The sequence below is a fragment of the Bos javanicus genome, chromosome 13 (genome assembly GCF_032452875.1).
Source record: "Bos javanicus breed banteng chromosome 13, ARS-OSU_banteng_1.0, whole genome shotgun sequence".
Lineage (NCBI taxonomy): Eukaryota > Metazoa > Chordata > Mammalia > Artiodactyla > Bovidae > Bos > Bos javanicus.
In genome coordinates, this window is record NC_083880.1 from 37,195,381 (window position 1) to 37,222,627 (window position 27,247).

Genomic DNA, 27,247 nt, shown 5'->3' on the forward strand with positions numbered 1-27,247 from the left:
TAGATTAAAAGAAGAAAAAGACAAACACTTTGAGTTTAGAGCTTGTAGTCACTATTCTAGGAGATAACTGAGAATCTTCTGTAAATGCAAAGGTGAGGATAGAAAAGAAAAAAGTACAGGAGTGAAAAAATAAACAGTGTATGATTTCTTACTATAGCCCTGACCATATGACTGTTTAAAGGTGCTAAATTAATTAGTATTTATGGACAACACATTATTAGATTGTGGTTACTCAATAGATTTGGCATTCTAGTAGAGTCAGAATTGACTTTATATATACTGCTTTTAAATAAAACAGCAATCCTTTATACCAGCATCCCTTGTGAACTCTTAATTCATTACAAATAATAAAACAAGTTGATATACTATGTGGACACAGCTGAGAAGGAGGTACTATGTTGCACATTTCCCATGACCCCATTACCACTGGCAAAGCCAATTCCAAAATATATGAAGTCAGAGAAGACACGAGAAATATTTTAGTATTTGGTATCAGAGTTGCTTTTGCAGTTATATTGATATAATCATAACTAATACTTATGAATTGACAGCTATATAAAAATATTGCTATGAAGTCGCATTTTGAGAAGGCAATCTCTAGATGTCTACCTAGTTTCCCAACTAGTCCCAGAAATAGCATAGCTGATATTCAGCTGATAGCATCAGCTGAATAGCATCACTGATTCAATGGATATGAACTCGGGCAAACTCCGGGAGATGGTGAGGCACAAGGAGGCCTAGAGTGCTGCCGTGCAATGGGTCACAAAGAGTTGGACCTGATTTAGTGACTGAACACCACCACCGACAACTTCTTTAATTACAATGAGACAGTCTTTCCTAGTCCCAGAGTTCTAAACATAATCCAGCTACCCACTCTCAGGTGTATGCTAAATACTAGCCTAAATGAACTCACTTTTTCCTAACTCTGTTATTTATTGTATGGTCAGAAAAAGAATGCAAACACCTTGCTAAGAGGTATTGATTGGCTGTAGGTTGCATAAAAGCAGTCAGCACAAGGTAGACTTTGCCACAAAATCTAATTCGGAACCATCAGAAGGATGGTTAAGGCCATGCCCAGGTGGCCCACAGCTGACTGCTCTGGGCTTCTGCATCACCTTCTTCGCTTTCTCTGTTTTCTGGCAGCTGCGACTTGCACAGCTGATGGAGCGTGTAATTCCCTACCATGAACACTGCTGCCGTCATCATCTGTACTTTATCTATTACGGTCTTCTGTCCAAATTCTGTGGATGCTGACTGATTTTTGGTCATTGATTGGGACACCAACACACACTGATCAACAACTTTCACATGCCCGCTTCTTTGACAAGTCTCGTTATTGAGGCTCAAAGCAGTAGAAGCCCAAAATGAAAAATGTGAAAACAAAGTCTCCATTTATTAGAACGTGAGTAAGAATACAATTCTGACTAACTTGTACAAAGTTTTTCTTCAGAGAATCAGTTCCATGTCCTCCTCTCCCCGAAACTCACTAGTCCTTCACAGCTTACTGTATCTTACACGTCACTGTCATTCATGAACAGATGTTAACTAGTGTGTCTCATTTGTTCTACTTTTTAACTTTCTAGTATTACTGATTTTGATTCACTCAGTTTCTATTACATATTCTGAATTCCAAAAGAATTTTACCAATAATTATTTTTTTAACATACAAATAAATTATTGAGAAAATCTATGTCTACCTTATTTTGCACTTAATTATGCCTAGAGATTATGCCTTAACTATGTTCTAGAGACCATGGTTTTAAAAACACTTTTAATGAATGCTACTACTTTAATTAATGTTACAAACCTAGACAACATTAAAAAGCAAAGATATCACTTTGCTGACAAAAGTCCATACAGCCAAAGCCATGGTTTTTTCAGTAGTGATGTACAGATGTGAGAGTTGGACCATAAAACAGGCTGAGCACTGAAGAACTGATGCTTTCAAAGAGAAGTGCTGGAGAAGACATCTGAGAGTCCCTTGGACAGCAAAGACATAAAACTAGTCAATCCTAAGTGATATCAACCCTGAATGTTCACTGGAAGGACTGATGCTGAAACTAAAGCTCCAATACTGTGGTCATATGATGTGAAGAGCTGACTCACTGGAGAAGACCCTGATGCTGGGAAAGATTGAGGACAGGAGGAGAAGGGGACAGCAGAGGATGAGATGGTTGAATAGCATCACTGATTCAATGGATATTAACTCGGGCAAACTCCGGGAGATGGTGAGGCACAAGGAGGCCTAGAGTGCTGCCGTGCAATGGGTCACAAAGAGTTGGACCTGATTTAGTGACTGAACACCACCACCGACAACAACTTCTTTAATTACAATGAGACAGTCTTTCCTCAAGTTATCAATATCTTTAGAACTGATTTTTTAAGCCTTAGATAGACATCATAAACTTACATAAGAAATGAGTCTTGTGGGTGACTAATTGTTTCCATGTGAAAATAGGATAAGTCTAGGACCACACTGGATCCAAACAGCACAGAGTGCCATGAGGCAAGAATGAATACAACACAGAAATATTTGCTTTAGAAAAAGGAATTGTCAGGTCTAAATTACTTAAGAGAAATCAAAGAAACAAGCAAGAAATGTAAAAGTGAAACTTTAAACTCCGTGTCAACACAAGAGCCCCTTTATCATTTCACATCCAACCAGGTCAATGGTTTAAAATGGTGGTTCTGAAGTGTGACCTAAGAATCCCTGAAGTCCAGAGATCCACTGGGCCAGGGGGTCCAAGAGGTCAAAACTATTTTCACAACTCTAAACATTACTTCCATTCTCATTCTTTCTGAGTGCACAGTGGAGTTCTTCAGAGATATTTTAAGACTCAGTGAAGTAAAATGGACTGGTTTGTGGTTTAGTCCTAAGTTGGGTCTGACTCTCGTGACCCCATGGACTGTAGCTCGCCAGGCTCCTCTGGCGATAGGATTTTCCAAGCAAGAATGCTGGAGTGGGTTGCCATTTCCTCTTCAGGAGATATTCCTGACCCAGGCGTCAAATCTCAATCTCCTGCACTACAGGCAGATTCTTTGCCGACTGAGCTACCAGCGAAGCACCCAAATGGGACTGGAATGGGTGAATTTAACTCAGATGACCATTGTATCTAGTACTGTGGGCAAGAATCCATTAGAAGAAATGGTGTAGCCATCACAGTCAACAAGAGTCTGAAACAGTACTTGGATGCAATCTCAAAAATGACAGAATGATCTCTGTTCGTTTCCACGGCAAACCATTCAATATCACGGTAATCCAAGTCTATGCCCGACCAGTTATGTTGAAGAGGCTGAAGTTGAACGGTTCTATGATGACCTACAAGACTTTCTAGAACTAACACCCAAAAAAGATGTTCTTTTCATTATAGGGGACTGGAATGCAAATGTAGGAAGTCACGAGATACCTGGAATAACAGGCAAATTTGGCCTTGGAGTACAGAATGAAGCAGGACAAAGGTGAACAGAGCTTTGCCAAGAGAACGTACTGGTGGCAAACACCCTCTTCCAACAACACAAGAGAAGACTCTACACATGGACATCACCAGATGGTCAATGATGAAATCAGATTGATTCTATTTTTTGCAGTCAAAGATGCAGAAGCTCTATACAGTCAGCAAAAACAAGACTGGAAGCTGACTGCAGCTCAGATCCTGAACTTCTTATTGCCAACTTCAGACTTAAATTGAAGAAAAGTAGGGAAAACCACTAGACCATTCAGGTATGACCTAAATCAAATCCCTTAGGATGATACAGTGAAACTGACAAATAGATTCAAGGGAGTAGATTTGATAGAGTGCCTGAAGAACTATGGGAAGAGATTCGTGACACTGTAGAGGAGGCAGTGATCAAGCACATTTCCAGGAAAAAGAAATGCAAAAATGCAAAATGGTTGTCTGAGGAGACCTTACAAATATCTGAGAAAAGAAGAGAAGCTAAAGGCAAAGGAGAAAAAGAAAGATATACCCATTTGAATGCAGAGTTCCAAAGAATAGCAAGGAGAGATAAGAAAGTCTTCTTCAGTGATCAATGCAAAGAAATAGAGGAAAACAATAGAATGGGAAAGAATAGAGATCTCCTCAAGAAAGTAAGATATACCAAGGGAACATTTCATGCAAAAATGGGCACAATAAAGAACAGAAATGGTATGGACCTAACAGATGCATAAGATATTCAGAAGAGGTGGTAAGAACACACAAAAGAACTATACAGAAAAGATCTTCATGACCCAGATAAGCATGATGGTGTGATCCCTCACTTAGAGCCAGATATCCTGGAATGTGAAGTCAAGTGGGCCTTAGGAAGCATCACTACGAACAAAGCTAGTAGAGGTGATGGAATTCCAGTTGAGCTATTTTCAAATCCTAAATGATGATGCTGTGAAAGTGCTGCACTCAATATGCCAGCAAATCTGGAAAACTCAGTAGTGGCCACAGGACTGGAAATGGTCAGTATTCATTTCAATCCCAATGAAAGGCAATGCCTAAGACTGTTCAAACTACCACACAATTGCACTCATTTTACACGTTAGCAAAGTAATACTCAAAATTCTCCAGGCTGGGCTTCAACAGTACATGAAACATGAACTTCCAGATATTCAAGCCAGATTTAGAAAAGGCAAAGGAACCAAGATCAAATTACCAACATCCATTATCATCACAAAAGCAAGAGAGTTCCAGAAAAACATCTACTTCTGCTTTATTGATCACCCCAAAGCTTTTAATTGTGTAGATCACAACAAACTGGAAAATTCTTAAAGAGATGGGAATACCAGACCACCTGACTGGCCTCCTGAGAAATCTGTATGCAGGTCAAGAAGCAACAGTTAGAACTGGACATGGAACAACAGACTGATTCCAAATAGGGAAAGGAGTATGTCAAGGCTGTATATTGTCACCCTGCTTATTTAGCTTATATGCAGTGTACATGATGCGAAATGCCAGGCTAGATGAAGCACAAGCTGAAATCAAGATAGCCAGGAGAAATATCAATAACCATAAATAAGCAGATGACACCACCCTTATGGTAGAAATCAAAGAAGAACTTAAGAGCCTTTTGATGAAAGTGAAAGAAGAGAGTGAAAAAGTTGGCTTAAATCTCAACATTCAGAAAACTAAGATCATGGCATCTGGTCCCATCTCTTCATGGGAAATAGATGGGGAAATAGTGGAAACAGTGACAGATTTTATTTTGGGGATCTCCAAAATCACTGCAGAAGGGGACTGCACCCATGAAATTAAAAGACGCTTACTCCTTGGAAGAAAAGCTATGACCAACCTTGACAGCATATTAAAGAGCAGAGGCATTACTTTGCCAATATCGGTCTGTCTCATCAAAGCTATGGTTTTTCCAGTAGTCCTGTTGGATGTGAGAGTTGGACTGTATACAGAAACCTGCACACTGAGGAATGATGCTTTTGAAATGTGGTGTTGGAGAAGATTCTTGAGAATCCCTTGGACTGCAAAGAGATCCAACCAGTCCATCCTAAGGGAAATCAGTCCTGAATATTCATTGAAAGGACTGATGCTGAAGCTGAAACTCCAATACTATGGCCACCTGATGCGAAGAGCTGACTCACTGGAAAAGACCCTGATGCTGGGAAAAACTGAAGGCAGAAGGAGAAGGGGATGACAGAGGATGAGATGGTTGGATGGCATCACTAATTCGATGGACGTGAGTCTGAGTAAACTCCGGGAGTTGGTGATGGACAGGGAAGCCTGGTGTGCAGCAGTCCATGGGGTTGCAGAGTCAGACATGACTCAGTGACTAAACTGAACTGAACTCCAATATAGTAAACATCAGTACACATAAACAAAAGTTCCTTGGAATTCTCAACAATTTATAAAAGTATAAAAGGATCCTAAAGCAAACAGTTTTCAGAATCACTGTTTTAAAAGATTATGTCTATCAAATATTTATTAAAGTATGATTACTTCCCTTACTTCTAATAATCAAAGACACCACAAACTCACACACACATACACAAACACACACACACACACAGTCTGCTAATCAAAACATCTGATTGGCCTACTTTCATCTGTGTAACAGCACTATAATGAAATAATTATAAGCTGAAATATAACTGACATAGTAGCTAGTGAAGTTTTACTCTAGGGAAAGTTCAGAGTTCAAACAAGCATTTTTGGACATTGAAAAAATCTTAAAAGTCTAATATTTAATCTCTGAGAATTCCTGAGAAGTATAGAGATTCCAAACTGAGAACTTCAGGGTATTGAAACATATACAGAAATATCTTGTGTTCAAGCTTACATTTTAAAAATTTCTTTTTCTTATGCTTGTAAATATCTTTTGTTTCAAAGCACAGGTATCAACAATAACATTTGCCTTATTTATGTTAAATTCTTAAATTAAATTTGCAAAAATAAGTTAGAACTTTGAAGACTGAGCATTTCAAATATTTCAGTGTCGCTCTTTGCAGAGTTAACTGTGTACTGAAAAATTTACCTGAACCGGATGTTTGTAAATCCTTCATTCTGACTGTTTTATTAGGAACATAATCTTTCATTCTGACTGCAGGCTGAATGGGGTTTGGAAACAAGTTGATTACTAAATAATGCACATATGAATCAATCCACAGTTCATAATTCAAGATAAAATCATAAACATTTTTACCTTCATGTTATAATATTTCTCAGGAGAATCTAAAAGGGAAAAGGGACATAGAGTTAATTACACGTAAATATGAAAGCCAGCTGCATATTCATGCAGAGTTAGTACTGAGCAGAATCCTTGCCTTTGCACTGAATACATTCGGTTTTAGTGTCTTGTTTTTAGGGGGATCTTAGGACACTGGTAAGACAGACTTATGAATCCGCTAAAGATAGTGAAGAAAAAATAGGAATCAGTTCAGTTCAGTTCAGTCGCTCAGTCGTGTCCGACTCTTTGCGACTCTATGAATTGCAGCACGCCAGGCCTCCCTGTCCAACACCAACTCCCGGAGTTCACCCAGACTCACTTCCATCGAGTCAGTGGTGCCATCCAGCCATCTCATCCTCTGTCGTCCCCTTCTCCTCCTGCCCCCAATCCCTCCCAGCATCAGAGTCTTTTCCAATGAGTCAACTCTTTGCATGGGGTGGCCAGGTACTGGAGTTTCAGCTTTAGCATCATTCCTTCCAAAGAAATCCCAGGGCTGATCTCCTTCAGAATGGACTGGTTGGATCTCCTTGCAGTCCAAGGGACTCTCAAGAGTCTTCTCCAACACCACACTTCAAAAGCATCAATTCTTCGGTGCTCAGCCTTCTTCACAGTCCAACTTTCACATGCATACATGATCACAGGAAATACCATAGCCTTGACTAGATGAATCTTTGTTGGCAAAGTAATGTCTCTGCTTTTGAATATGCTATCTAGGTTGGTCATAACTTTCCTTCCAAGGAGTAAGCATCTTTTAGTTTCATGGCTACAGTCACCATCTGCAGTGATTTTGGAGCCCCCAAAAATAAAGTCTGACACTGTTTCCCCATCTATTTGCCATGAACTGATGGGACTGGATGCCATGATCTTCGTTTTCTGAACGTTGAGCTTTAAGCCAACTTTTTCACTCTCCTCTTTCACTTTCATCAAGAGGGTTTTTAGTTCCTCTTCACTTTCTGCCGTAAGGGTGGTGTCATCTGCATATCTGAGGTTATTGATATTTCTCCTGGCAATCTTGATTCCAGCTTGTGTTTCTTCCAGTCCAGCATTTCTCATGATGTACTCTGCATATAAGTTAAATAAGCAGGATGAGAATATACAGCCTTGACAAACTCCTTTTCCTATTTGGAACCAGTCTGTTGTTCCATGTTCAGTTCTAACTGTTGCTTCCTGACCTGCATACAAATTTCTCAAGAGGCAGGTCAGGTGGTCTGGTATTCTCATCTCTTTCAGAATTTTCCACAGTTTATTGTGATCCACACAGTTAAAGGCTTTGGCATAGTCAATAAAGCAGAAATAGATGTTTTTCTGGAACTCTCTTGCTTTTTTGAAGATCCAGCGGATGTTGGCAATTTGATCTCTGGTTCCTCTGCCTTTTCTAAAACCAGCTTGAACATCAGGAAGTTCACAGTTCACACATTGCTGAAGCCTGGCTTGGAGAATTTTGAGCATTACTTTACTCGCATGTGAGATGAGTGCAATTGTGCGGTAGTTTGAGCATTCTTTGGCATTGCCTTTCTTTGGGATTGGAATGAAAACTGATCTTTTCCAGTCCTGTGGGAAGACCAACCCGATGTCCAAGGAGCACTGGCTGTATGGGCGCAGGAGGGCCTAGAGGAGCTATCCCACGCTGAAGGTCAGGAAGGGCGGCATTGAGGAGATACCCCTCATCCAAGGTAAGGAGCAGCGGCTGCACTTTGCTGGAACAGCCGTGAAGAGATACCCCACACCCAAGGTAAGAGAAACCCAAGTAAGATGGTAGGTGTTGTAAGAGGGCGTCAGAGGGCAGACACACTGAAACTATACTCATAGAAAACTAGTCAATCTAATCACACTAGGACCACAGCCTTGTCTAACTCAATGAAACTAAGCCATGTCTGTGGGGCAACCCAAGATGGGCGGATCATGGTGGAGAGATCTGACAGAAAGTGGTCCACTGGAGAAGGGAATGGCAAACCACTTCAGTATTCTTGCCTTGAGAACCCCATGAACAGTATGAAAAGGCAAAATGATAGGATACTGAAAGAGGATGTCCCCAGGTCAGTAGGTACCCAATATGCTACTGGAGATCAGTGGAGAAATAACTCCAGAAAGAATGAAGGGATGGAGCCAAAGCAAAAAGAATACCCAGCTGTGGATGTGACTGGTGATAGAAGCAAGGTCCGATGCTGTAAAGAGCAATATTGCATAGGAACCTGGAATGTCAGGTCCATGAATCAAGGCAAATTGGAAGTGGTCAAACAAGAGATGGCAAGAGTGAATGTCGACATTCTAGGAATCAGCGAACTCAAATGGACTGGAATGGGTGAATTTAACTCAGACAACCATTATATCTACTACTGCGGACAGGAATCCCTCAGAAGAAATGGAGTAGCCATCATGGTCAACAAAAGAGTCCGAAATGCAGTACTTGGATGCAATCTCAAAAACGACAGAATGATCTCTGTTCGTTTCCAAGGCAAACCATTCAATATCACAGTAATCCAAGTCTATGCCCCAACTAGTAATGCTGAAGAAGCTGAAATTGAACAGTACTATGAAGACCTACAAGGCCTTTTAGAACTAACACCCAAAAAAGATGTCCTTTTCATTATAGGGGACTGGAATGCAAAAGTAGGAAGTCAAGAAACACCTGGAGTAACAGGCAAATTTGGCCTTGGAATACAGAATGAAGCAGGGCAAAGACTAATAGAGTTTTGCCAAGAAAATGCACTGGTCTTCCAACAACACAAGAGAAGACTCTACACATGGACATCACCAGATGGTCAACACTGAAATCAGATTGATCATATTCTTTGCAGCCAAAGATGGAGAAGCTCTATACAGTCAACAAAAACAAGACCAGGAGCTGACTGTGGCTCAGATCATGAACTCCTTATTGCCAAATTCAGACTTAAATTGAAGAAAGTAGGGAAAACCACTAGACCATTCAGGTATGACCTAAATCAAATCCCTTATGATTATACAGTGGAAGTGAGAAATAGATTTAAGGGCCTAGATCTGATAGATAGAGTGCCTGATGAACTATGGAATGAGGTTCGTGACATTGTACAGAAGACAGGGATCAAGACGAACCCCATGGAAAAGAAATGCAAAAAAGAAAAAAAAATAGGAATACAGGTTTGCCAAAACATGCAGTTAATAACATTACGTTTTCAATGGCTTTATAAAATGTCGAAGTGCACATAGACCAATGTGAACATATTGACTGGTGAGGAGAAAATGGATCTTAATCAGAGGAGCAAATCATGAACCCAAGAAGATAAATGTTAAAGCTGATGGTAAAATGCAACAGCATATCTTGAATGCAACACAGCAGTTATCATTTGCACCATTATATTACAAGTATTTGTCATGTTCTTCGATCTGTCCAGTCATTTAAGAAGTGCACAGTTGGGGTGACAGTTCACTAAAATGTATAATTCATTTCTCATCAGAGACAGAATAATGAACAGATTAGTCTGGATATACACTTGTAGAAAATGACTCATAAAAATATTCATTTTTTTTTTCCACATCCATGTGGGGTACTGGTTTGCCCACAATGTCTTGGCTCCTCTAGTTTAGCCATCTTAAAGTTTCTCGATCCACTCATACAAGAAGGTATATAAGACACATCTAGGAAATAATGTATAACAAATTCTCAATATTGAAATACAATTATCAAAAAGGAAATAATACATTTAATTGCCAAAGAATTATTAGAAATTAAAAATTTGCATGTTTCAAAATCAGTGTAGTATTTATTAAAAGTATTTCTAGCATTTAGGGAATGAACCCGATTAATCTGGCTTCAAAACTTAGTTTGGTTTGGTACTACACGCTAATGCTTCAAAGGATTTCTATGAAACAACTTTCAAAAAATCAGCTATGTTTAAAAAAAACGAATCTATGGTTCCTTTTTCAAATTAATCTAATTTGAATAACAAATACTGGTACAACATTTGTCTTTGATACCTGAGTGGCTGCGATTTCTCCCACTTCGAACACCCCCTCCAACCTCCAGGATTCTCTGGAGCAACAATGATCTTATCTCTTTTCCCTGTAAATACCCTGAAGCCATCTAGAAGGAGTTCTATCGAGTGTCCTCATCAACTCCAAACTCACCTCCCTAAGGCCTTACTTTCCTCCCTTTGTCCTTTCACTAGATTCTCTCCTCTCCAAACGGTAATCTCTGGATCTGTGGTCTTAAATCTTCCCCCTTTACATCCTTTCTATGGATCATCCCTACCATTTCTTTCTCCCTTTTTGCTTAGCAATGGTATTTTACACCTATTAACTGCTACTTCAACTCTTTGTTTCCCTCTGGTTGTGGACATGCTCAGAAAGAAAAACAGAATAATGCTTTTCCTTGATCCTGTTATGTCCTCCACTATCCAAAGCTCTTCTTCCAGATTTCTCTAAATGCAAGGCTACACCCTTGCTACTCTGAGAGCTTGTTAGAAATGCAGATTCTCAGGCCTCCTGCTCAGCATGTGTACTTCACACGTGGCCCCCAAGTTACTAATTAAAATTCGAGGAACTCTGGTCTATAAGGAGTCTGCTTCTACATTCAGTTCGGTTCAGTTCAGTTGCTCAGTCGTGTTCGACTCTTTGAGACCCCATGAATTGCAGCATGCCAGGCCTCCCTGTCCATCACCAACTCCCGGAGTGCTTCTACACGCATGAAAGCGAGTCCACTGGAAAGTTTCCAACTTCTAATGCAGTTTCAGTTTGCGGGGAAGTGTTAGAGTGAGGAAACAGAGGCTAAGTTTTCAGGACAGTGAATTAAGTTGAAGTAATACTGCATTAGATACTGAAACTGCATTAGAAGTTGGAAACTTTCCAGTGAACTCGCTTTTATGCTGTGTGTTCCTTGTCTCCCCATCACGCCCCCTGCTCTCTCCTTCTTTCCAGTTCTCTTGTTGTGGCCTATGCGACACCATCCTAGAAAGCAGCATTTCGTATGACATCAGTTTGAAACATCTACAGCTGAGCACCTATGCCTGTGCTCCTCCACAGAGGATAAAGCACAGCTCTGCTGCCGAGACCTCACATCTGAATGTCTTCCTACAGCTCTGCCTGCCAAGACCTCAGTTCTCAATGTCTTCCTAATAACGAGTAAAACAGGAAGAGGGGGAGAACTTTGCTGTTCTTCTCAGACAAGTTTTGGTGCCGGAAGCTCACTTCAAATTCATCGTCCATGTCAAATACTCTCTGTTTATCTAAAGACCTTTATTACTTATTGCCACCTTCCCCCACAAACCCGTGCTTCCTTTTCTTCATTTCCTCCCTGTGCCCCCTCTGCCTCCCTAATCCTTCATTCCCTCTTGTTTCTTATTTCTTGACCTTCCTTAGGGTGTAGAATATCTTGAAACAGAACTAATAATAAATTTTTTCTTTTTTTTGGTCATGTGTCACATGGAATCTTAGTTCCCTGACCAGGGATAGAACCTGCACCCCCTGCATTAGAGAGCCTTAACCAGACAAAGTCTTAAACATTGGACCGTGAAGTAAATCTAATAACTAATAATTTAGCTTCTTAAACTGGATTCTCAATGTAATCTGTGGTTGACACCTGATAAGATATACAGTTGCCCTGCTTTTCTCATCTTTTTTTCTCACTACCCATCCGACAGGTGATTTTCTTTGCTTATTAGAATATATTAGCATTTCCATTTTCAATCAACGTTCTGTCAAATGACTTTTCCGTAAAATACAGGTCTTACCTTCTACTTGTCCGTTTAATGTCTTTTTTCCTCTTTCACCAGCAGTTCTAGATAAATGATCCACATACTTCTGTGGAAGGCTCTCAGAGATACTCTGCTACAATTAATGATAATAATGAGTTGCACAAAAAGTTCCTAATCCCTTTTGAAGAAAATACCGTACTTTTAAAAACTGCCTACTTTTAACCCGGTTAAGACAGGTTTTGCCAAGATCCCACAGTTGCTATGTGACAGAACCAGGATGCTGAATTCAAACATGGTGCTGGATCACCAGGCAGTGGCTGCCTGCATCTAAGAGATCAGGCCCTTCTTATCTCCTTCCATAGCTCCCACCTTCAAAGAGGGCATCGTTACTTTATGTTACTTCAAGTACGGATGCCATAAATGTACTCTGCACATGCTACTTAAGCAATCAAAAATGGTTTGCACTTACTAAAACATCACTAAAGCTAACTGCTGTTATTATAACCCCACATATTTATTACTATTTCCCATGCTTTTGCTTCTCTTGAAATGTTCTTTGCAAATCAACCTGACAATCCAAATGTAGTAATACGTTCAAGGTTCACGCACTTACTTTTCAACGTCAGTGTGGCAAAAAACCAAAATTCAACCTGTTTCTCTCTGACCCTAACAGTTTCACACATGCACATGTACCAAAGAAACATACATTTGGTTCGGAGATTGGGATTGACACATACACACCACTGTGAGTAAAATAGATAAATAATAAGGCCCTACTGTACAGCACCAGGAGCTCTACTCAATATTCGGTAAAAGCCCATATGGAAAATGAATATAAAAAAGAGTTGATTTATATATATATATATGTATATATATATATATATATATATATGTAACGGATTCACTTTGATGCACACAAGAAACTGACGCAATACTGTATATCAACTGTACTTCAATAAAATTTGAAAGAAGAAAGGAAGGAACAGAGGAAGAAAGAAAGAAACATTTGATCATAGACTGACCTGGAATAATGCTACAGTTTTTAGATAAATGTAACTTCAGAACCCAAACAGATTCCTTAGGACTTCTAAGCCTTGGTTTCTGTACAACACTGATTTCATTAGGTGAATCTTGCAAATGAACAAAAGTGTACTATTTGGTAGTATTTAGCACAGAATTATTTTATTCAATACAGGTTTAAAAAAAGAACCAAGTTTTGATGGGGAAATGTAAAGGTGAGAAAGTCATAGCATCTCTTGCTTTTATGTTCTTACATCACTCAGTGCTTACATTTCAAAATAATAATAGAAGACAATACCTTAGAATCCCAAGGTGATTCTATATCTTCCTCTTCTCCCAATCCTAAGGCTGACAGCATATCTGGAAAATGGTGTCACAGATACATTAATGAGAACATTTACTAACTATGAATTTTAAAGACATATATAAGCCTATCTCTATCCATGAATATTTCAATAAAATAAAGTAGTGGAAAAGAATTTCAGAGAGTTGAAGCATTCTCAGGAAGAAAAGGTTGGTAGTAGGTGGGACAGTTATGAAGAAAGAGAGCAAAAGAAACTTACTTAAAAAGAAATTCATATAATATTTGGATGCATACTCTTTAGATGGTTTTATATTAGCTTTTAAGCATAGAAAAAATTCAAAGAAGTTCACTGACTTACTACGTCTATCATTTTTGTGTGCTCCATCAACAGAAGTCAAACGGTCATGATTTGTTTGCTCTTGGGGAGCCCTGTCAATAATATCAGTATCACCTTCTTCTGCAACAAGTTCTGACTTTGTGGCCCCTTCCTATAAAAACAAGACAAAATAAAACAAAAACCCAACTTTAGAAAACATATTCATTCATTTGGTCATTCACTCAATCAGTAAGATGATAAACATTCACTCTGTCTAGGAAATCATAGACACTGTCCTGGGAGAAGTTAGAAATGTAAAGAAAAGAGTGATTCTGCGTTGTGTTCTAGGTGAGGCAGAGACACATGAAAACAAACAAGAGCAGAAAAGTATCCTTCAACAGCTCTGCAACTGAAGCACACAGAGCACAGGAAAGGCACAAAGGAGAAAGGAGGCAGGTGTACCTGTGAAGCTCAAGGAACGCTGTGATAAAGGGCTGTGTCTCAGAAGACAGAGAGTGCAGAGCCAGGATGTGAGGGGGATTCTAGGAAGGGCGGCCCGAGCAAATGGGTGAGGTGTGAAACAATGTTCACAAGTCATGTAGAAAACTAGAACAGAGTCACTGGGAACCATATAGAGAGACAAAACTGGAGAACCAGATTCAAATGGGAGAAAGGAAGTGTCATCTTTTTCCTTCACATGTTGGGGATCTACTACACAAGTAAAGGTGTTCAGTTCAGTTCAGTCGCTCCGTCGTGTCCGACTCTTTGCTACCCCATGTACCACAGCATGTCAGGCCTCCCTGTCCATCACCAACTCCCAGAGTCCACCCAAACCACGTCCATTGAGTTGGTGATGCCATCAAACCATCTCATCCTCTGTCGTCCCCTTCTCCTCCTGCCCTCAATCTTTCCTAGCATCAGGGTCTTTTCAAATGAGTTAGCTTTTCATATCAGGTGGCCAAAATATTGGAGTTTCAGCTTCAACATCAGTCCTTTCAATGAACACCCAGGATTGATCTCCTTTAGGATGGACTGGTTGGAGCTCCTTGCAGTCCAAGGGACTCTCAAGAGTCTTCTCCAACACCACAGTTCAAAAGCATCAATTCTTCTATGTTCAGCTTTCTTTATAGTCCAACTGTCACATCCATACATGACCACTGGGAAAACCATAGCCTTGACTAGATGGAGCTTTGTTGGCAAAGTAATGTCTCTGCTTTTGAATATGCTGTCTAGGTTGGTCATAACTTTCCTTCCAAGGAGTAAGCGTCTTTTAATTTTATGGCTGCAATCACAACCTGCAGTGATTTTGGAGCCCAGAAAAATAAAGTCAGCCACTGTTTCCACTGTTTCCCCATCTATTTGCCATAAAGTGATGGGACCAGATGCCATGATCTTAGTTTTATGAATGTTGTGCTTTAAACCAACTTTTTCACTCTCCTCTTTCACTTTCATCAAAAGGCTCTATAGTTCCTCTTCACTTTCTGCCATAAAGGTGGTGTCATCTGCGTATCTGAGATTATTGATATTTCTCCCTGCAATCTTGATTCCAGCTTGTGCTTCCTCCAGCCCAGCATTTCTCATGATGTACTCTGCATATAAGTTAAATAAGCAAGGTGAGAATATACAGCTTTGATGTACTCCTTTTCCTATTTGAAACCAGTCTGTTGTTCCATGTCCAGTTCTAACTGTTGCTTCCTGACCTGCATACAGATTTCTCAAGAGGCAGATCAGGTGCTCTATTCTCATCTCTTTCAGAATTTTCCAACAGTTTAGTGTGATCCACACAGTCAAAGCCTTTGGCATAGTAAATAAAGCAGAAGTAGATGTTTTTCTGGAACTCTCTTGCTTTTTTGATGATCCAGCAGATGTTGCCAGTTTGATCTCTGGTTCCTCTGCCTTTTCTAAAACCTTCTTGAACATTTGGAAGTTCACAGTTCACGTATTGCTGAAGCTGGCTTGGAGAATTTAAAGCATCACTTTACTAGCATGTGAGATGAGTAAAGGTATTCAGATCAGATCAGATCAGTCGCTCAGTTGTGTCCGACTTTTTGCGACCCCATGAATAGCAGCACGCTAGGCCTCCCTGTCCAACACCAACTCCCGGAATTCACCCAGACTCACGTCCATCGAGTCAGTGATGCCATCCAGCCATCTCATCCTCTGTCGTCCCCTTCTCCTCCTACCCCCAATCTCTCCCAGCATCAGAGTCTTTTCCAATGAGTCAACTCTTCGCATGAGGTGGCCAAAGTACTGGAGTTTCAGCTTTAGCATCATTCCTTCCAAAGAAATCCCAGGGCTGATCTCCTTCAGAATGGACTGGTTGGATCTCCTTGCAGTCATCACAAATATATTTTATTTTATTTGGTGCCATGCTTTATTCAAATATATTCATATTTACACCAGGAAGTAGTAAATATGACAGGATTTTAAAGACAGCATCATGGAAAAAACAAAAACCTATAAGCAATGCTCCACAGAGAACATTAAGCACCCTACACACTGTACATATATGTATGAAAGTGTAATTAAAAAGCAAATTTGGCTGTAAAGACAGCCAAATAAAGATGGTAAGAGTCATTCTAAAACAAACTGCAGAGTCAAGAGGAAAGAAAAGATTGGCAAGTATATTTTAGAATGATTACTCTGGCAGCAACTTAAAGATGAACATCAGGAGAGCAAAACTAGAAAAGAATATTTCAAGATCATAGGTGAGAAATGAATTAGTGTAATAAGATATGAAAAATGTTAAACAGGTAGAAAACACTGAACTTGGTAAGTGACTGGATACAGTAATTTCAAGGAAGGTGGAGTCTAGAGTTTTTCCCGCTGTAGCATTTCAGTGATTCTGTCTGCTATGATGGGGAGGACAGATGACAGGGTTGCCTACAAAAAGGCAGGAAGGAGGGATGCATCAAGGACAATGGCTTCAGTTTGGGGTGTATTAAATGAATTTGAGGCACGCAAGGGGCTCGAAAAGATTTGGATAAATACCATTGGGTTAGAAATAGAGAAACTTTTTCAGGAAAAGCGTATACACTTAGGATAATTATTTGTAAAATATACTAAGCTGGTATAATTAGTATAAACATAGGCAGAATTCTGAACTTTTGAAAATAAAACAATACCAGAGGAAGAAAACTATGAGATTAAAGTTGTCAATTATATATTTCAACATCTGTTTCAAAGATATAAAGCTGTAGTTTCATAAATATATGAAATATTCCCTTGTGGGATATTACAATAATAAGCATTTTTAAGTTTAGTGAAAAAATTTAATTGTAAAACACCAATTCAAGATGTGACAAGAAGACTCCTTTTTAAAATTGATCTTAAACGACAAGTTTGAAATTGTAGAAGAGAAATGTTTATGTGAGGATGTAATTATGAATCATTTTAAAGTACTATTATGCTATAAGAAAGAAATAGAAAATCCTATTTGAAAAGAACTCATACAAAATTGGTAGAGAAATCAAAAGCTTTACAGACAAGCAGAAGCTAAGAGAATTTAGCACCACCAAACCAGCCTTGCAACAAATACTCAAGGGACTTACATAGCCAGTAAACACAAGAGAAAGGAAAAGACCTACAAAAACAAACCCAAAACAATTAAGAAAATACCTATAGGAACATACCTATCGATAATTACTATAAATGTAAATGGATCAAATGCACCAACCAAAAGACACAGAGTAACTGAATAGATAACGATAACAAAAGCCATATATATGTTGCCTACAAGAGACCCACTTCAGACCTAGAGACACATACACACTGAAAGTAAGGGTGGAAAAAGATATTCCATTCAAATGGAAACCAAAAGATGTGTACTCCTTTCCCGATTTGGAACCAGTGTGTTGTTCCATATCCAGTTCTAACTGTTGCTTCTTGTCCTGTAATCAGATTTCTCAAGAAGCAGGTCAGGTGGTCTGGTATTCCCATCTCTTGAAGAATTTTCTACACTTTGTTGTGATCCACAGAGTCAAATGGTTTGGCACAGTCAATAAAGCAGAAGTAGATGCTTTTCTGGAAATCTGTTGCTTTTTTAATGATCTAGATGATATTGACAATTTGATCTCTGGTTCCTCTGCCTTTTCTAAATCCAGCTTGAGCATCTGGAAGTTCATGGTTCACGTACTACTGAAGCCTGGCTTGAAGAATTTTGAGCATCACTTTGCTAGCATGTGAGATGAATGCAATTATGCGGTAGTTTTAACATTCTTTGGCATTGCCTTTCTTTGGGATTGGAATGAAAACGGACTTTTCCAGTCCTGTGGCCACTGCTCAGGTTTCCAGATTTTCTGGCATATTGAGTGCAGCACTTTCACAGCATCATCTTTTAGGATTAGACATAGCTAAGCTGCAATTCCATCACCTCCACCTGCTTTGTTCCTAGTGATGCTTCCTAAGGCCCACTTGACTTCGCATTCCAGGATGTCTGGCTCTAGGTGAGTGATCACATCATCCTGGTTATCTGGGTCATGAAGATCTTTTTTGTATAGTTCTTCTGTTTATTCTTACCACCTCATCTTAATATATTCTGCTTCTGTTAGGTCCATACCATTTCTGTCCTTTATTGTGCCCATCTTTGCATGAAATGTTCCCATGGTATCTCTAATTTTCTTGAAGAGATCTCTAGTCTTTCCCATTCTATTGATTCCCTCTATTTCTTTCATCACTGAGAAAGGCTTTCTTATCTCTCCTTGCTATTCTTTGGAACTCTGCATTCAAATGGGTATATCTTTCCTTTTCTACTTTGCCTTTTGCTCTCTTCTTTTCTCAGCTATTTGTAAAGCCTCCTCAGACAACCATTTTGCCTTTTTGCATTTCTTTTTCTTAGGGATGGTCTTGATCACTGTCTCCTGTACAATGTCACGAATATCCGTCCATAGTTCTTCAGGCACTCTGTTAATCAGATCTAATCCCTTGAATCTATTTTTCACTTTCATTGTCTAATCATAAGGGTAAATACTATATGAAACTAAATTCAGAGCAGGAAAACTAATTTCACAATGGAACACTTTACCTTGGTTTTAAAATCTAAGACTTCATCATCTGCTGTAGGCCCTAAATCAATGCCAGGTTTATTGGGAAACCTTTAAAGCAAAAACATACAATAAAAATGAGTGAGTTCATTTCTTTGAACAACAACAAAACAAGTGAAAGTTTTTTATATATTAAATGAACTTTCTTGACATGAATAAAATTTGGCCTGTTTTAAAACAGCTTTTTTTTTAAAAAAGATTTTTTGATGTGGACCAGTTTTAAAGTCTTTATTGAATTTGTTCCAATGGTGCTTCTATGTTCTGTTTTGGCTGTCTGTCCCCGAGGCCTGTGAGATCTTGGCTTCCCTGAATGAATATCAAACCCACACTGCCTACACTGAAAGAAGTCTTATTAACCATCTTAACCACTGCAGCCCCAGGCAAGTCTCCAAAAAAGTTTTTAATTACCTATTTCTGCTTCTGTCTCTCCCAACCTATGAAATATCCAGTTAACACTCATTCTTAGTTTCCATAACAGACGGTGACAGCCTAAAAATAATCAGTTTTCACCAAAAGTTCTAATAGCTGAACAGAAAATCCAACTGATGGATTGAAATAATTTTTTTTTTGCCCAAATTGGAATAAACCTGATGACTTAAAACAAAGTGGAAGAATAGGCTTTTCCTTCTCCATTGTCTGTTCCCAGTTCAGAGACTAATCTGAGTCTGTCCAAAAGGGGAATCTAGGTCCATCAGCAGGGAAACCACTTATTGAGAAGGCACCAGTTCTCTCCTTTACTCTAAAAGAGAGTACATGGAGTTTCCCTACAATGTCAAAACTTAAAATGTAGACAAGTCAAAGAACTAATTTATATCTGTCTTTAACTTATGTGCTATATGGGTACTTCTCAGTCTCTGCTGAGGGACATAGGAGTAGACGTGGGAGCCAGGAATGCCAACTGTCAAACCACAGGTGAACTCATTTTAACGGCGGAATCACAGGTCAATTCATTAACCTCCTGAAACCAGAGTTGCCTAACATGGACGGAGGAGCCTGGTGGGCTGCAGTCCATGGGGTAGCTAGAGTCGGACACGACTGAGCGACTTCACTTTCACTTTTCACTTTCATGCATTGGAGAAGGAAATGGCAACCCACTCCAGTGTTCTTGCCTGGAGAATCCCAGGGACGGGGGAGCCTGGTTGGCTGCCATCTATGGGGTTGCACAGAGTCGAGCATGACTGAAACGAGTTAGTAGCAGCAGCAGCAGGACACAGCTACTTTACAAAGCTGCTGTGATGAATCTATGAGGTCACAAATAAGCACGTAATGCAGTGTCTAACCCAGAGTAGAATGCTCAACAAACATTAGTTTCTCTTCTCCATGTTCCCTTAGTTAAACATATAATTTAAAACATCCTAAAAATCCTACCTGCTTAAAGAGTCTTCTTCAGAACTCTCATCCAATATTAAAGAAAAAAGCAAGATGCATTTTAAATCAACAAAAGAAAAATACAGAATATTAAAACCTCAAGACTGATGCTTGATTTAAAAGTATTCCTTTCAAACCACACCTGGAGGCCACACTAGAGGGAACAGTGATTGTACTATACTCGTAGGTTACTAATGCCTAAGAACCACTCCTCCCCTTTATAGTCATCAAATGCAAAACAAAAACACAAAGAAAGAACTGGTATTTACAATGACCATAATCCTAACCAAACTCCAGGAGACTGACAGAAAATGATATTAGACCATTGATAGAATCAGTACTATAAACTGACAGTAGCACACTTAAACAGCACAGTATTTCTGGACTTCCATTGCCTGGAGCAGTGAACAGAGACTATAGGTGTCTTTTGGGGACATGACAACTTCTCTGACTCTTCAGTTCACAATGAAAACGCCTGATCACAGGGAAGCTTGGTCTACAGGCATTGAACTTCAGAGCAAGGTAAAATATAGGAAGCAAAGTCTTCTCTTCTTGGCCCTCTTTCCAAGGGCAAGAGAAGTATGAAAGATGTAGTGATTCCAGGTTTAGAAAGGATAATCTCTTGAAAGGGAGGCGGGGGAGGGCAAACGGGTAAAGGAAGTCAACTCGGTTGTGAGAATGGGGACTGGAATTGTAGTGGTGAGCATGCAGTAGGGTACACAGAAACTGAACTTTTAAAAAATGTCTAAATACTTACATATATATATATATACATACACACACACACAAATATGCTTAAAAAGAATCTCTTGAGATTCTCTCCTTCCATTGCTCAAGAGTATCTGGACCACATAGAGCAGAATGGTCCAAAGAGTGCTGTGTACTAGTGAGGGATATCATTATATCAATCCTCCCCAAATGTTTATATGGCAAATGTTTATAGAAATCATGCTTTTTCAGCTTGGAAGTCATACATCATCACATTTTAAGCTGATGAACAAGGGGAGGGAGGGAAGGATGGAGGGAGCCACGGACTCTGGTGCCTTTGGACAACATTTCCCAGGGGTCGTCATGATCTGATGCTGGAGGGGTGACTCACATTCAGTGACTCCAGGGGAGAAGAGCACTGCAAGCTTGAGCCTGGAGAGCAGGGGCAGTGATTTTTAAATGTTTGCACCCTGTGACATCAGAACAATGCTTAGTACATAAGAGACTCTTGAAAGTTATCTGTTTAGTGAACAAGTGAACAACTAAATAGGCATGTTTTCTTTGAAAATGTTGTTTAGAAAAATACAGAAATTAACCAGAGACAACTCTTTTCTATTTTGAATGTATTGAAGACCAAGACTCTGTCATCTCTGTATTACCTCTGACTAATGTATTAAACCAACCTACAGTTCTTTGATAGATGTTTTTGTTGTTCAGTTACCAAGTCGTGTCTGACTCTTGCAACCCCATGGACTGCATCTCACCAGGCTCTTCTGCCAATGGGATTTCCCAGGCAAAAGTACTGGAGTGGATTGCTGTTTCCTTCTCCAGGGGATCTTACCGACACAGGGATCAAACCATATCTCCTGCATTGGCAGGTGGATTCTTTACTAGTGAGCCATCTGGGAAGCCCCCTTTGATTAGACAGAGGTCTACTCAGTTAAAGGTATCCTCAGACACCCTGTGCAATGTGCCACATTGAGCAGGCCTAATGCTGTTTTTGTTAATCCGAAGTATTTTTTGTGCTTTTAGTAGAACCTGCAGAGTCCCAAGTTGACCTATTTGAATATCTATTATGATAATCTTTTAACTGATGGCAAGAGAACATCTTGTTCTTACAAAACTATACTGTCATGACAATTATCTAACACACAGAAGAAAACATCTGGTCCTAATGAAGTCAACCTACCTCACTCTCTTTGGATCTGTAAGGAATGAAGTTGCTAATAGAGACCTGCTTGGTATGCAATAGGCAAAACAACTGGCTCTCAACCAGGCATTGCTTTTCCGCCTTCTGTACTGTTGGTAGGTATCTTTCAGAAATAATCTCTCACTATTATGCTGCACACTGGCTCTGCTTTGCAGTTCTTTTGTTTATCATTTCTTATCCTACCAGGAAGGGATTATTCAGGTTCTCAGTTTTAATGATGGTAACTATTTTAGTGAGACTAATCACTACACAGTAACTACTAACTATTCATTCACTAAATGCAAATTATTTCTAAAAATGAATGTTCAGTTTCATAAGAAGTCCAATTTGATATATGACTATAGATGAAATATACATCATACTAAGTTAAAAAATTTTTTTCTTATTTACACAAAGATCTAATATAGGACTTTAGGGGCCATATTAAATACATGGATTTCTTTTCAGACACTACTGTCTTTGATGTTAAATCACCTATAATTAACCTCTTAAATAATTATGAATACTAGAGTATTAAAAAAGTAATTTAGAAAATAAAACACATATGCAATTTACACCAATTTTTTCATAGTTCTTTCATTATTGAAACTTCCTCACTCCTACTTTATCTATGGTAGAATCACCAAGAGTAATTAGGTATCAGATGATGTACCTGGGTTGCTATTTTCAGGAGAAGTTTCAGGTCTCTTTTCTTTATATTCAGAAATCAGTTGGCGAATGCTATGTATTAAAATTGTGATAAATAATATTTTAACACCAATATGAAAAACAACTACCGAATTCTTAGATCATTTCAGATAAAGTTGTCAGAAGATATAAATCTTCAAAAAAAATTCTAAAAAAAATTGAAAGCGACAAATTATTTTTATCTGTACTACATTCCTATTATTGCCAAAAAGATCAACCCTGTCTGCTAATCCGACTTGCCTATAGACAGCTTGATTGACACAGAGTTTTACATTTTTTTGAGTTGTTAAAATGTTAATTCAACCTCCAGATTTCTTTTCCTTTTTTTGTGTGTGCCAAAATCCAGGAAACTCAAGAATTCTTGCTTTTGAAATAATTCTTAGTGAGGTCTTTGGGGTGGGAAGGAGGCTCACAAGGAAGGGGAAATATGTATACTTAGAACTGATCTATGATGTTATACAGCAGAAAACAACACAACATTATAAAGCAATTATTCTCCAATTTAAAAAATTAAAGTTAAGAAACAATAGTAAAGGGAAAAAATAAGGTCTCTGTCAGCAGGAAAAAAAATATATAAATAAGAATTTGAGATTTCTTCTGGTACTTTTCTCACTGTGCATATTTAAAATGTTTGATCCACACTCCATCTGAAACTTTTTGATGAGATAAAAATCTAGTTACTTTTCTCTTTTATCAGGTTATTTCTCCACCATCTATATACAATTTATCTTTCCTAATAGAAAATGTCATCAGTATCAAGTTCTAAAGTTTTACCTACATTTGGGTGTTTGGGCATTTTCTATTCTGTTCCATTCATTTATCTATGCCCTTTACAGTTGTTAGTGAATGAATATTTTGTGGGCACTTACGGCACATTTTTATATCATGAAGAGCAAGTCTTAGTCTACTATGTACAATTTTAATTTCATCACAATAATTAAAGACAGCATATGTAATCCAAAATGTTTAAAATCATGATATATTGATTTGGTTTAAGTATAGAAAAATCATATATCCTAAGAAAATGTCTTCCTATTCAAGGACACAGCAAGCTTCCTACTTCAAAGCTGTCTTCTAAGGTCCTTCAACAAAGAACATATACACCTAAGTGTACACTGATATAAAACGGATATTGAATTGTATCTGAGGAATTTTTAATCCAGAAGTTGACCTCTCAAGGGAATTATTTTGCTCACTATGCAGTTTTCTGTAATATATACCTTATGGTATAAAACTATGTAAATTAAAAATAAGATGCTGACACCATCAGAAATCTGTCCACTGCCATGATCCATGGATTGGCGATCCATGAAGAAGTGTTTTCATAAATCACATGAGAAAAAATGTGAGAGCCAGGAGGTTCCAGAAAATTTCTTGAAGGCTATAGAACTTGAGAGTTCTTACTCATGAGTACATCATGCTAACCCATGCAAATAAAAAGTAGGAGGAAGATAGAAAAAACAGATGCTATTCATGTTTCATTTCATTTCTGTGATTACTGACATTCAGTTAAATGACTTCAAAACCATCAGCAAAGTGCCCTATAAGGGGAATTACAAGTGGGTCTGAAACCAGCTAAGGCTTTCTGCTGACCATAAATTCTGTGGGGTGCTGGATCCCAGGAAGTTGTTGAAGAGCCTTGGAGGGGAAACTCACAGGAGGGACCCCTGCCAGGCCTTTCCACCCCGCTTACCTATTCATCTTCTGTCATTCAGGCCATTCCTCCTGGGCAACAGAACCTGCTGCACTTTGGCTACGTTGCCTGCACTGGCAGCTTTGTGGATCTTTCCGAGGTCCTTGTCTCGGATGCAGTACCCGGGCTGGAAGTTGATTCTATGACAGCTGTCTCTCACTGGGTTGACGGAGGAGCCAAAGGGCGAGATGCCCTTCTTAACTCCTGAAGCCAAAACTCTTCTTCATCGCAGAGTCTACAAACTCCAACACACCTCACCTCCCCCTCAGCTCTTCAGAGTCCTCTAAACCCACACAAACACTAAGAGGTAAGCCAGAGCAGTCCTGCCACAACCTCCCAACTGGGAAGCTCAACAGTTTAGAATCTTTTATCCCAGAATGATCGTTGCTAAGCGACACCTAGAAACACATTGCCCATGTGCACAGAGGCTTGGCATGCCAGACTGACAAGTGTGCATGTGCAAGAACTATAAGTTCATTTTCTGAAAGAAACAAACAGTATCAATAACCCCTTACCTAAACTAAGAGGGAAAGACAGGAAACTGAAATAAACACAGAAATCAAAGTGACATTAAAACTATATAACTGTCAAAATAACTATACTACCCAAAACAATCTACAGATTCATTGCAATTTCTATCAAATTACCAATGGAATTTTCCACAGAACCAGAACAAAAAAATTTTTACAGTGTATATGGAAACAGAAGGCCCCAAATAGCCAAAGCAACCTTGAGAAAGAGAAGCAAGAGTTGACAGAATCAGGTACCCTGACTTGAGCCTACTCTGCAAGCTTCAGTAATCAAAACACTGGTCCTAGTACAAAAACAGAAATATACTGAATGATCAATGAAACAAGACAGAAAGTCCAGAGAGAAACCTATGCCCAATGGTCAATTAATCTATGATAAAGGAGGCAAGACTATACAAAGACGCAAAGACAGCCTCTTCAACAAATGGTGATAAAAAAACTCAATAGCTACAGGTATAATAAGGAAATTAGAACACTCCCTAACATCATACACAGAAACAAACTCGAAATGGACTAAAGACTTAAATATAAGGACAGGCCCTATAAAACTCTTAGAGGAAAATATAGGCACAATACTCTCTGACCTAAATTACAGCAGTATCTTTTTTCATCCACCTCTTAGAAAAATGAAAATAAAAATAGAAATAAGCAAATGGGATTTAATCAAACTTAAATGCTTTGGCACAGTGTAGGAAATCATAAACAAGACAGACCACAACCCACATAATGGGCAACAATATTTGCAAATGATGCAACTCACAAGAGATTAATCTCCGACATTTTCAAACAGCTCAAAGAGCTCAATATCAAAAAACAAACAACCTGATCACAAAATGAGTGTAGGATCTAAATATACATTTCTGTAAAGAACACCTACAACGACCAAAAAGCACGTGAAAGGATGTTCAGAAAGGATGCTCTGCATCACTAATTATTAGAGAAATGCAGAAATACTACAATGAGGTATCATTTCACACCAATCAGAATAACCATCACCAAAAAATCTACAAACAATAAATTCTTGAGAGAGTGTGGAGAAAAGGGAACCCTCCTACACTGTTTATGGAATGTAAGTAGGTACACCCACTGTGGAGAACTCTATGAGGTTTCTTTAAAAACTAACTATAAACTTGCCATATGATTCAGCAATCCCAGTCCTTGGCATATATCTGGAGAAAACCATAATTCAATTAGGTACATGCACCCCAAAGTTCACTGCAGAGCTATTGACAATAGCCAAGACACAGAAGCAATCTAAGTGTCCACCAACAGAAGAATGGATAAAGAAGATGCAGTGTACACACACACACACACAAACAATGGAATACAACTCTGCTATAAAAAGAATGAAATAATGCCATTTGCAGCAACACAGAAGGATCTCAAAATTACAATACTAAGTGAAGTAACTCAGAGAAAAACAAATATCACATCACTTACTTGTGGAATCTAATCAAAATAAGTTTATTTACAAAACAAAACCAACTCACAGATCTCAAAATCAAATTATGTTTATGAAAGGCGAAACATGAGGGGAGGGATAAATTAGGAGATTGGGGTTAAAACATAGATACTATTTTTCCAGTAGTGATGTATAGCTATATGAGAGTTGAACCATAAAGAAGGCTGAGTGCTGAAGGATTGATGCTTTTAAACTGTGGTGTTGGAGCAGACTCGCGAGAGTCCTTGGACTGCAAAGGGATTAAACCAGTCAATCCTAAAGGAAATCAATTCTGAATATTCATCAGAAGGACTGATGCTGAGGCTGAAGCTCCAGTACTTCAGCCACTTGATGTGAAGAGCTCACTTATCAGAGAAGACCCTGATGCTGAGAAAGATTGAAGGCAGGAGGAGAAAAGGGACAACAGAGGATGAGATGGTTGGACAGCATCACTGACTCGATAGATATGAATTTGAGCTAACTCCACAAGATAGTGGAGGACAGAGGAGTCTGGCAGGCTGCAGTCCATTGGTCACAGAGTCAGACATGACTGAGTGACTAACACTTTGAATTTGAAATTGGAAAACTTAACAGTGCTG

The 27,247-nt window shown here is 38.9% G+C and overlaps 1 protein-coding gene across 3 annotated transcripts in view; it reads right to left on the bottom strand.

Moving 5' to 3' along the window:
- The window catches only part of LOC133259155 (ankyrin repeat domain-containing protein 26-like), a 76,142-nt gene extending 51,090 nt beyond the window's left edge, over positions 1–25,052 (bottom strand). For all 3 annotated transcript variants that reach the window (XM_061436278.1, XM_061436280.1, XM_061436279.1), the window contains exons 1-7: positions 24,678–25,052; positions 18,993–19,062; positions 14,012–14,141; positions 13,648–13,709; positions 12,366–12,462; positions 6,637–6,665; positions 6,469–6,541 (exon numbers count right to left, since the gene is read on the bottom strand). In XM_061436278.1, the coding sequence (XP_061292262.1) occupies positions 6,469–6,541; positions 6,637–6,665; positions 12,366–12,462; positions 13,648–13,709; positions 14,012–14,141; positions 18,993–19,062; positions 24,678–24,685 (469 nt within the window). In that variant the 5' untranslated portion in view covers positions 24,686–25,052. The remainder of the gene's footprint in view (positions 1–6,468; positions 6,542–6,636; positions 6,666–12,365; positions 12,463–13,647; positions 13,710–14,011; positions 14,142–18,992; positions 19,063–24,677) is intronic.
- Positions 25,053–27,247: the final 2,195 nt, after the last annotated feature.